This window comes from Monodelphis domestica, chromosome 4, assembly GCF_027887165.1.
Source record: "Monodelphis domestica isolate mMonDom1 chromosome 4, mMonDom1.pri, whole genome shotgun sequence".
NCBI lineage: Eukaryota > Metazoa > Chordata > Mammalia > Didelphimorphia > Didelphidae > Monodelphis > Monodelphis domestica.
Genome location: NC_077230.1, coordinates 15,622,676 through 15,635,350, shown reverse-complemented (window position 1 = coordinate 15,635,350; position 12,675 = coordinate 15,622,676). Strand labels below are relative to the sequence as shown.

General features: G+C 38.7%; 1 protein-coding gene across 1 annotated transcript in view; it reads left to right on the top strand.

Moving 5' to 3' along the window:
* The window catches only part of DNMT3L (DNA methyltransferase 3 like), a 65,134-nt gene that overhangs the window by 21,636 nt on the left and 30,823 nt on the right, over positions 1–12,675 (top strand). The window contains exons 5-8 of the mRNA XM_056826083.1: positions 426–470; positions 1,972–2,051; positions 2,168–2,280; positions 4,415–4,589. Coding sequence (XP_056682061.1) covers positions 426–470; positions 1,972–2,051; positions 2,168–2,280; positions 4,415–4,589 — 413 coding nt within the window. The remainder of the gene's footprint in view (positions 1–425; positions 471–1,971; positions 2,052–2,167; positions 2,281–4,414; positions 4,590–12,675) is intronic.

Here is a 12,675-nt window from a genome sequence, read left to right as displayed (position 1 = left end):
AGCCAAAGATTTGTCATTTGAATGATGGTTTCTCAAGCTGCTCCAGGAAAATACACTTGCCTCCTCCTTCATCCAGGTCCAGAGAGATTGTGTCAGTTGCTTAACTGTTTCTCTGGGATTCTATTCCACCAGCTCCAGGGAAAATTCTAATCTCATGCCCTGTCAATCTCTTATGTCCTGAGTCTTATTTCCTATTGTAATGATATGTCAGATTTGACTATTTAATCCAGTAAAACAGTAAAGGAGGAAATGGCTATAATATGCTGTTTCTCTTTGTGAATATATGGATATAGACAGATATATACAGATGTACAGATATTTTATCTTCAGAGACATGAGAAACTTTTAATGTAAATGTTTTAGCAGCCTGTGAAGAAATTTAACAAGGGGAGGTACAGATTTCCATTGCCTATGTTTTCTTCCAGATCTTATTGCATATGAAGTCATGGTTAACCAGAGAAATATAGAAGGTAAGTTTATGCCCCGATCTTCAAAACAATTAACAGACTACCATAAGCCACAATTATGACAATTCACCATCCACATTCTGCAAAGCCTAAGTATTGAAGTACAGTGCAGAGAGCGCTCCATTAGGAATAAAAAGACCTAGTTTCAAATCCTGGTTTTTTCACTTTCTATGTGAATAAATCCTTTAACCTTTTTAAAGCCTCAGTTTTCACATCTATAAAATGAGAGGATTCGATTATGTGGGGTTTTTTCTGATACCTTCTAGCTCTATGATCCTACGGTACCATAAGTACTATGAAGCAAAGCAAGATTTATACTTATATCTATATCTACAGATATGCAGATATAATAGAGACAAGTAGGTGGTGCAGTGGATAGAGTGTTGGGCCTCTTCCTGAATTCAAATCTGGACTTAGATGCTAGTTGTGTGTGATCCTGGACAAGTCACCTAACCCTGCTTACTCAGTTATTCATCTGTAAAATTAGTTGGAGAAGGAAATGGCAAAATATCTTTGCCAAGAAAACCCCAAATGGGATCATAAAGAGCTAGACATGAACAAACAATTGCAACAACAAATGTGTGCTATGTATTTTACTTAATTTTGTTTTTGTTTTCAATTTCAAATTTCTCTCTCCCTTCACCTCGTCTTCCTCATTAAGAGGGCAAGAAATATAATACTCATACATAGAAAGTCTTGCAAAATATGCTTATGCCTTAGCCATGTAAAAAAAAAAAAGAGCATAGAAAATAAAGGGGAAAAAATATGCCTCAATCTGTGCTCTGAGTATCTGAAAATAGATAGCATTTTATACCACGAGTCCTTTGGAATCAATACACAGAAGGTAACGGTTTAAAAAAAAAAGACTACCTGCCCTTTGATCCAGCCATACCACTGCTGGGTTTGTACCCCCAAAGAGATAATAAGGAAAAAGACTTGTACAGTGTTCTTTGTGGTAGCAAAAAAAAAAAATGGAAAATGAGGGGATGCCCTTCAATTGGGGAATGGCTGAACAAATTGTGGTATCTGTTGGTGGTGATAGAATACTCTTGTGCTCAAAGGAATAATGAAGTGGAGGAATTCAATGTAAACTGGAATGACCTCCAAGAACTGATGCAGAGTGAAAGGAGCAGAACCAGGAGAACATTGTACAGAGACGAATACACTGTGGTACAGTCGAATGTCATGGACTTCTCTAACAGCAATGCAATGATCCAGGATAATTCTGAGGGACTTATGAGAAAGAACATTATCCACATTCAGAGGAAGAACTTGGGGAACAGAAACGCAGAAGAAAAACAACTGCTTGATCACAGGGTTCAATGAGATGATTGGGGATGTTGACTTTAAATGATCACTCTATTGCAAATATTAATAATATGGAACTAGGTTTTGAACAATGATACATGTAAAACCGCAAAAATAAAAGTAAAAAATAAGTATAGTAGAGGAGTGTCATTGTATGTAAACATTATACTTTAAACATATTAAATGTCTATTTTAGACATCTGCATTTGTTGTGGAAGTCTCCAGATTCATACACAACATCCCTTATTTGATGGAGGAATGTGTTTTCCATGTAAGGTAAGCAGACATAATAATGATGACAAAGGGAAGTACAAATTTAATAGAATCTGCTGGATTACATTTTTGAGAAGCAAAAATATTTTCATAATTGACATGAGTTATTCTTTCCCAAGGACAACTTCTTGGAGTCATTCTTCTTATACGATGAAGATGGGTATCAGTCTTTTTGTACAATCTGCTGCTCAGGGGAGATACTGCTAACATGTGAAAATCCCAGTTGTAGCAGGTAAGAATAAGAAAATACAGTCTAAAAATATGACTGAGTTCTATTCTTACATTACTTGAAATGGACCAAGCCAAGAGGAACTTGTTAGTGTGAGAAAATTGCCCATCTTGCCCAGACACTAAACCTGGATAGCATTCTTTCTTTTCTTCTAGCTTCTGCTCCCCCAGATCCTTTCCTTGGAAGTTGTCCATTTCAATCTCAAATATTTAGTGTAACATCTTAGAAATAAGAAAATGTATTTAAATATTTAGGTATATCATTCTTATGTTTTGGCTGAGAAAAAAAAAAGTCTATTTTATTTCTACCTAGTATAGTGGAAAGAGTTTGAATATGGAGTGAGATGTTGGATTTGAATCTTAGCATTTTTACCATGTGGCTTCCGGTAAATCACGTTGTTCCATTTCCTCATCTGTGAAATGAAGATAGCAAAATGGAATTGGACTAGATTATAATTATTATTATTTGATGGCCTTTATGATCACTTCCATCTCTAGCTCTCTGATCATCTGAGCGAAGAGAAATAGGAAAAAGAGTGCCATAGCCAACTGGGGAAATCTAAGGCAGTCTGTAAAGTAAAGCATTAGTTACTCTGAGTGGTATAACAGAAAGTTTGCTACTTCCATCATCTCCTCTTCTCACCCCACACATCACGATCAGATTAATCTTCCTGAACTACCTCTTTGACTATATCTTGTCTCTGCTAAAAAGTCCTCAAAGACCCCCCATTGCCTTCAGAATAAACCTTAGACAACCTGTCCTGTCACTCAGTGCTTTCCGCCTTCTTTCCCCTACCTACCTTTCAAGCCTTATTTCCCATTTCCCTCTACATTATCCCCATTACTCTCTACATTACCTTCCACTTGGGCTTTTTTGGTTTTAGCAACATCGATTTATTTATTGTACCCCAATTTACCTTATATTTAACAATGCCCATGCCTTGCTTTATTAGATTCTGAAGGTTTTTCTCCCATTTGAACACCCAGTACACACAGGGCATACCAAAAGTCTGAGTGCCCTTTTATGCTACTAAAAGCTTAAATTTGCAGTAAGTTTGGGGGGACATCCAGTATTTATCTAAAGCAAACAGCTGTTTCAAATCCAACTCAGTTTCCTCTTCTTTAAAGCCTTCCTTAACTGCTCTAGCCCTAAGAGTTCTCTTTCTTCCTTTAACTCTTGCAAAAAGAGTGGGCATGCTCTATTTGGCAATTAACCATACTTGTTTAGGATGTGTCTTCCACTATTGCCTTGAACTGTTGTTTGCAAATTTTGTACTTAACTGTTCCAGAGTTTAGTTTCTTGTCTCCTCAGATGGTTTATAATAGAGGTCGGGGGGGGGGGGGGGGGGATATTACTCCCTGTATCCTTCTTCAAGCAAAAAAAAACCTGGCTCATTGCTGAACAAATAGTGAGTACTCAATGAATATTTATTGATTTCATTTGAAATATAAAATATGCTCCCGCAACTCATCTATGGCTTCAATGTTAAAAACAACAGATTCAGGAATTATAAATTGGGGTTGCCAATATAAATTCAGATTGGGCACAATTCCTTAGAGGGTTACTAACAAGCAAAAGTGCATTATTAGTAGGGTAGCTAGGTAGCACAGTGGATAGAGTACCAGGCCTAGAGTCGGGAGGATCTAGGTTCAAATCTGACCTCAGACACTATCTAGTGTTATGACCCTGGACAAGTCACTTAATCCCAATTGCCTAGCTCTTGAAGCACTTCTGTTTTAGAACCGATACTTATAGAAGGTAAAGACTTTTTTTTTAATTCTCTGCTCAGATTTGGAAGCCTAATCAAATATACCTTCTAACAAAATAATTCTAACAAAGCAAATATACCTCCAATAAAAACAATTCTTTTTTAGTTCTGTGCCCCAATATTATTTACAAATTGTTTAGATCTCTCCTCTTTGCCTTCCATAGTGTCACATCCACTTCTGCCCCCACTGTAATCACTTCTTATTAAAAAACAATTGTTCAGAATGTATCCTCTTTAAGGAGCCCTTCATGTGCAATTCTGCATGGGATTTTTGTCAGGCAGAGAAGAGCAAGGATAAAGAATCAATCAGTCATGGAAGTATTTCTGAGTATCAATGGATAAACTGTAACTATGTTTTTTTGTTTGTAGGTGCTACTGTTTTGAGTGTGTAGATGCCCTTGTCAATCCTGGAAGTTCAGCAAAATTTCAAGCAATGAGTAACTGGATATGCTTCTTGTGTCTACCTTTGATCTCGGAAAATGGGCTCCTGAAGAAGAGGAGGAAATGGCGAGAACACCTAAAGGATTTCTATGATCGAGAGACTGTAAGGAACATTACATTTTAAAAATCAATAAATTGAATAGAAGAGGATTTTATTAAGATTGATAAACCTAAAATGTAGCTCACTTTTCCTTGCTCTCTGTATAAAATATGACCTTTCATTTAGTAAATAATATATTATTTAGTCTTTTAAATACATTTTCTCACTTTCTTTTTCTTTTCCATCTTCCTCTTTTCTACTCCTTCTTGGTGAGGTTCCATTAGTAATAAAATATAAAATGGAATTTTAATAGTTAATATTTTTAGTTTAATAGTTAAGATTCCTACAATTGTTTTCTTTACAATCCTGATGAGTGGGAAAAGGTACTTGTTGGAGAGCCAGAAATGTATCTTTAGTTGTTCTTAAATTCCAGCAGGTGGAAGCAAAGACTAGTCCACTGGGCTTGTACAGGGTGTCCCTGTCACTGTGATCTGCTTCATTTCTAAAGCAGAATCCAAGCAGATTCTCAGAAAACAGATTTTTCTAAGACAAGGGAGCAGAGTTCTTAATATGCTTCCAAATTTAGTCTTCCGTTGACTCAGAGGAAGGGTGGAAATAACTGACAAAAATGAAAGAAAGTTAGACTTTTTCTGGGTGATTAACAGGTTCTTAGAAGAAATAATTAGGGAAGCAACAATTGTTTCAATTGCAACATAATTTGGGAATGTTGCCTGACTTTAATTCATTGCACAGTTTCCATTCTTTGGGACTTCCAATTAAGTACAGTATCTTCTTTAAGCCCACATTTTTATCTTCTGTCTTAGAATGATACTAAATCAATCAGCTCCAAGTCAGAAAAGCAGTAAGAGTTGGCAATTGGGGATTAAGTGACATACCTAGGGTCAAATAGTTAGGAAATGTCTGAGGTCATATTTGAACCCAGGTCCCCTGTGTCCAGGCTTGGCTCTTTATCCACAAAGCTACCTAGCTGCCCCAAAAACACGTTTTAAAGGAAATCTCAGCTTATCTTTCATTGTGTTCTCCATCGTATTGAAAATCAGCTCCACAAAATGAGATGTGGCTAAACTGTATTTTTTCTGAAAAATATGTGGGGGTTTCAGTAGACTGCAAAGTCAATATGAATCAAGAGTGATATTTCATCTATTTATTAACTCATTCATCATTCTTTTGCTTGTTCCCTTATTTATGCATGGAACTATGATTTCATTGCCATAGGGAATGGGGATGGGCAGCCCGGTCGCACAATGGATAGAAATATCAACTCAATTTCTTGAGTTCAAATTTGGCCTTAGACATGTATTAGCTGTGTGACCCAGGGAAAGTCACTTAATTCTGTTGGCCTCGGTTTCCTCATCTATAAAATGAGCTAGAGAAGGAAGTGGTAAACGAGTTCAGTATCTTTGCCAAGAAAACCTCAATTAGGGTCACAAAGAGTTGGATCCAACTGAACAACAATGCCCCCTCCATCTCCCACAACTTCAGGGAATGACCACTCTTTAATAAACACTTTCTAATGTTTCAAAGCTGCCTGGAGCTCTTGGATTGGAATGGTTTACCGAGGGTCCTAGACTCTTTATCCCTTTCACCATGTTCTTCCCCAAAGTGGGATATAGAAGCCCAAAAAACTAATGAAATCTTAGGCTAGAATAAAAGAACTCCATGGCCAACACTAGAGGGTTATGATCCTGATGTGTCTTGGTCCAGTCGCATCACATCTGGCTTATTGTGTTCAGTTCTGGGTGCCACATTATAAAAAAGACAATGATAAATTAGAGGACAGGAACCTTAAGATCCCTCCCTATGAAGACTGGTTAAAGGAAATGGGCATGTTTTATAAAATCTGGAAAAGAGAAGATGTGGAAGCGATACTAGCTGTCTGAATAGTTATTTGAAGGGCTGCTAAGTAGAAAAAGAAGGGAGGAAATAAGCATTTATTCAGCACCCACTATGGACTAGGCACTGTGCCAAATGCTTTATCAATATTATGTCATTTAATATTCTCAGCAATCCTGGGAGCTAGGTGATACTGTTATCCTCATTTTATAATAAACAAATAGAATTGGCCAGTTACACAGCTCATAAGTGGGGTTTGATTTGAACTCAGCTCTTCTAGAGTCCAGATCCAGAGTTCTATTCCCTGCACCACCACCTATTTGTTTCAAATCTATTCTACTTGTTCTCAGAGGTAAATAAATTAGGATTTCCTTACTTCAAACCTAAATCTTTTTTTCATTGTTATTAATTTATGTTTCTTGGTTACATTAAAATCCTCAGGTATCTTCCTCCCTCTGTTCCCTCTCCACAGTAGAAAAGGCATCATTTGACCAAAAAACAATGTATATATAAGTTATGTCTCTCGTGCTTCTGTTTATCAGTTCTTTTTGTGGAGCTGGACATCCACAAATGATTCTTCAAACATTAATTCTATACCTGTACATAATCTTCTCTTGGTTCTACTTAGTTCACTTTTCATAATTTCATGGAGGTTTTTCCATGTTCTTTTGAAAGTAGCCTGTTCATCATTTCTTACAGGGAGTAGTATTCCATCACAATCATATGCCACAACTTCTTTAGCCATTCCCCAATTGATGGGCATTCCCTCAATTTCCAGTTTTCTGCCATCACAAAGAAAGCTTCTATAAATATTTTAGAACATCTAGATTCTTTTCCTTTTCCCCTGATCATCATGGGAAACAGACGCAGCAGTGATATTGCTGGGTCTAGTGGCATATATAGTTTTATAACTCTCTGGCATAATTTCAGATTGATTAAATATAAACCTAATACTTTGAAAGTTCCAAACAATTAGAACTGTCCAAAAATTAAATAAGCTCCCTCAAGAAGTAAGTCTAGACCTATAAATTTACTGTATCAATAATTCCCTGGAAGGGGTACTACCGTTGTCAATGCAAAACATATAGACTTAAAGAGTTGTCTAGAAAATGGAGAAGTTAAATGACTTGAACCAGAGTCTTCTTGGCTCCAAGGCCAGCTCTCTAGTTCTTGACCAATTTCTAACAGTAGCCACTGAGTCCTAGAAGAGTCCTAGAAGAGTATTTACCTCTCAAAAAGCCTTCAGCTATAGCCCAGTGAACAGTGTTCCTCCAATGGAGAGAGCTCCAGATCAGTACTCACTCACTACTGAGATAGCATGTAACTCAAATATTTGGGAAAGGCTTTGCAGATCCAGCACTTGTTAATAGGTCATTAGATAGATTATTATTATTATTATTATTGTTATTCTCACATAGTATACAAAGGCTTACCTTCTTACATGTGTTTCAAGTACTCTTATAAAATGATTGGAATCAAATTTGTTGTCAGACACATCCTAGCTCTGTGACCCTAGACCAGTGATAGTGAACCTTTTAGAACCTTTTAGATACCATGTGCCATGTCCCACCACCCCGAGACTGGGTGCCATGCCACACACACTCCAGAGACCAAGTTCCCATCTTCCCCCCTCCTCACTGCCTTATCCCAGACAGGTATGGGAGAAAAGGAGAGCATGGCCCAGGCTCTCTGCTCAGGGGAGGGAGTAAGCACTTCCATTGGGCTGTTGGGCAGAGAAGTGGGGAAGGGTGGTGCAGAGGGTTAAGGAAGCAGCTCCACCTGAGTTCCTCTGCCTTTCTAGTAACTAACTGTGGCAGGCAACAGCACACATGCCCACAGAGAGGTCTCTGTGGGCCATCTTTGGCATGCATACCAGAGTTTTGCCATCAAAGCCCTAGATAATTATTATTGTTACTAGACATTAGATGGATAGCCTATCTAATACCTCAATAGTGTTTCCTCATGCTCGTCCTGCTATTTCCCAAATAAGACTAGATCATCCAGATTCATCAGTACTTCCAAGAAGTTCAATTCAACAAGCAGAGCAATTAGAGAATCATTGTAACTGTAAAATCATATAGATAAAATCAATAGAATCATAACTGTTCCTGAGCCATTGAAAAGTGGCAGAAGGATCTTTGGAGCATGTATTGGCTTTGGTAGAATTCCGCTGGACATCTTCTCCTTATGCTCTTCTGTCACAGGGATCTGATAGTATCCACTGTACACCTAAGGTCCAACACTGAAAAACACTTGGCTACCCAACACACCTTTACTGCTGTCATGGTGTCCTCATTCACCTTACTTTTTTCATTCAAAATCCAATAGTTCACACATACCCAAATACTCCCTTTCCTCTTCTAAGCCTCCACTCTGAGCAAGGCACCTAGACTACGAGACTCTGTGATGGGGTCCTTCCCTCTTGAGTTCATCGGTCTCTGAGAGAGCAGTTTTCTGAGGCTGTTCTCCAAAAGGGCAAGAGTTAATGATGCAGGTTGTGTATGTCTCTCATTAGATACATCCTTCTTATCGAGTGAGATTATATCATTTCCTATGCTGAATTTCTTCCTCAAATAATCCTGAGCCTCAGCCACTGGTCTCCACAGTCGAACTTCTCCAAATTTACCCTTTGATCTGAAAGATCCAATGTTTCTTTGAGGCTCTGAGCCAACAGTCCTTTTTCTTGTTGTAAACTTCCTAAGAATGGGTTGTCAGGATATTTAAATATTACTTCCTGCTGTTGACACTCTTTCAGTTGGTTCCAATCCGATCCAATTGAAATTCCAGAGACATTTTCTAAGGCTAGACTTATCGAGGCCACAGTGTTCATCTTCTTGCTTATATCCATATCTTCCCCAAAGGAATTTAAACTCATAATAACGAATACATAATAAAAACTAAAATGAGTAGCTCCTTCTCACTCAGTATACAGAGACTTACCCTCTTACATATGTTTCAAAGGTTCCTTATAAAATCATCAAATTTGGCCTCAGCTGCATCTTAGCTGTGTGATCCTAAACCAGTCACTTACCCCCATTTGCCTAGCCTTAGAATTGTTACTAAGAAAGAAGGTAAAGGTTTAAAATCAAATACAATGATTGGACTATGTCTGTCATTTGAAATCTACAGTCTGGTATAACAACATACTTTAGATCTTCGACTTTTGCTATTCATAATCCCAAAATCCAGTGCATTCCGGTGGAAAGGACTCATGAAAGTTTGGCAGATTAAGGATTAAGGACCAAATCTGACACAGTCACCATTTTGAACCCCATTTCCACTTGTGGATGGCAGGCTAATGTTCTTGTTGTTGTTGTTGTTTATTGATAGTCATTTCACTCACGTCCAATTCTTTGTGACCTCATTTGAGGTCTTCTTGGCGAAGATACTGGAGTGTTCTGACAGTTCCTTCTCCAGCTTATTTCTTCACATCATTTGTAATGTCCTTCAGGATCTGCCAAAATCAATGCTGAATTTGCCTTTGAAGTGCTCCCAGCATTCATGCCCTATCATGTCCACTGGTTGTAGCATAACAAAGTTCAGCTTCTCGCGGTACCAGCCATTGGTTCTCTTCAGGAAGCTGCTGGCCTCCAGTTGGCATTCCTTTTGCTTTCTCAAGTATGGCTCTGTTCACTGGTAGGCAATCGACAGATTTGGGCTGCCATTTGCTGAGATCTGGGTGATTTGAATAGTCCTCTCTTTGGTTTATATGGTCCATATCTGAGAGAAAGCCCAAGGAAAAAACAGAACAGCCTTTGACTACGAAGAGCTTCTATCTCAGTCTCACTATCCTTTATTGTCTTTTTCTGTTTTTTTTTTTTTGCTTTACTAACTATATTAAATCTAAATAAGGGATCTACCGGCTTTGGCGAGCATGTATTATCAGTTGCATCCTCAGCTTTCTTTCCTTGGTCAGTCTAGCACAGTCCATGCTCTTCGTGGATGCGGCTCCTTGAATGCTCTATGAAGTAGCTCTTTCAGCAGGATGATTTCACAGAGCAACCCTATGTACTCTCAGAGCCACAAAACGTGCAGTCCGAAAGCAGCAAACTTTTGTGACTACCATGTTGCATCTTCAGTTAAGAAGTGAAGGCTCAATTCTCTAAGACTCTTCTTTTTTTTAAATGATTTCTCACTCCTATATCACTTCCAAGGTATAGCCTAGCCAAGACTAAAAAGGCTTCCTTGCTTGGTGTTAGGAACATTTCCCTGAAAAATACCCTGGCCCTCCCTATGGAGCACATTTGAAATTGGCTAGCACCCTAGCCCTGTGCTAGATATTCAGTCATTAACTTCTTAAGTCCTTTCTTTAAAACTGATTTTCTATCTTAGAACTGATACTGAGAATCAGTTCCAAGGCAGAAGAGTGGTAGGGGCGAAACAATTGGAATCCACAGTCTGGTATAACAACGTACTTTACATTTTCAACTTTTGGTAGAAAGGACCCATGAAAGTTTGGTAAATTAAGGAGTAGGTGCTTTGGGGTCTGGTATAGTCACCATTCTGAACCCTATTTCCACTTTCTGGATGCCTTGCCCAGGCCAAACTGAGACCAACAGGGTTAAGTGACTTGCCCAGGGTCACACAGCTAGGAAGTGTCTGAGGTCAGATCTGAATCTAGGACCTCCCATCTCTTGCCCTGACTCTCTATCCACTGAGCCATCATGGCATTCATTGCCTCCTGAGGAAAGTGTCTTTCCCTTGAGCAGGTTTCTTATGTTGTCCATTATTCTTTCCCCAGAAAAGATGTTAATTTCATCTACCTCCTTTTTTTCAGCAATGAGTGGAGGGAAGGTAGTAGTAGAAATAATGGTTAGAAATTAATTTTCAAGGATTTTTTTAAAAGATGGGAGCAGAGTCCATATAGAGGCCAGTGTATTTGATTTAGCTTCCTGGGGGAAATTCTAGAAGGATCATTAAAGAAGTGGTAAATCTCTTTTAAAAAGGAAAGTGGTGATTTTAAAGATCCAGCTTTGGGGGCAGCTGGGTGGCTCAGTGGATGGAGAGTCAGGCCTAGAGATGGGAGGTCCTAGGTTCAAATCTGGCCTCAGCCATTTCTTAGCTGTGTGACCCTGAGCAAGTCACTTGACCCCCATTGTTCAGCCCTTACCACTCTTCTGCCTTGGAACCAATCCACAGTATTGACTCCAAGACGGAAGGTAAGGGTTTTAAAAAAATAAAAAAAGATCCAGCTTGTCTTCAATAAGAACAGATCATACCTGTTTAACTTCATTTCCTATTTCTATAGAATTATTAAACTTCTAGGGGAGGGGCAGCTAGGTGGTGCACTGGATAGAGCATTGAGCTTAGACTCGGAAAGACTCTTCTTGAATTCAAATCTGACCCTTAGACACTACTTACTAGCTATGTGATCCTGGGCAAGTCATTTAGCTCTGCTGGCCTCAGTTTCCTCATCTGTAAAAATGAGCCAGAAAAAGAAATGGCAAACCACTCCAGTATTTTGCCAAGAAAAACCAAAATGGAGTTTTGAAGAGTTGGACATGACTGAAAAACAAAGAGGAGGAAATGCTATGGATATCCTTTATCTAGATTTTTAAAATATCTTGACAAATTATTTCATATAGGCTTTGTGGAGAAGATGGAGAGAATCAGATCGTTTTAGATTTATAGCTGGCTGGCTGACCAGACTCAGAGAATACTTCAGTACCAACATGGTGGTAGATGACTCTAGTGGGGGACCTCAGGGAGCTGTGGTTGGCCCTGTGCTAGTTAACATTTCTATAAATGACTCAGATAAAGGTATAGACAACAGTCTCCTTCCACCAGCAAACGATACAAAGCTGGACGGGATAGCAGAGGTCGGGGATGACAGAGTCAGGATCCCAAAGGATATTGACAAGCGTTGGGTTGGATTCAATATGGTGAAATTCTATAGAGATAAATATAAAGTCTAGCACGTTGGTACAAAATAGAAACTCAACAAGTGTAATACGAGGGAGACCTGGGCAGACAGCAGATGCTCTCAAAATGATGGGGGATTTTACGTACTCCAAGTTCATTATGAGTCAGCACTCTGATGTCGCCTGCCGAAAAGGTCATTCTCTCGGGGCGCACCTTCCAGGACTGCAGAGATGGTGTCTGACCAGAGCTTGCCCTTTGCCGATTTCATTTGGAATACTGTGGTCAGCTCTGGGCTGGCGCTGTTTAAGAAAAAAATTGATAAACTGATTAGCATCCAGAAGACAGCAACTAGGATGGAATAATAATAACAATAATAGCTGATGTTTATACAAGTGCTTTTTATATTATAATAATAATTTTATATATGCCTTTT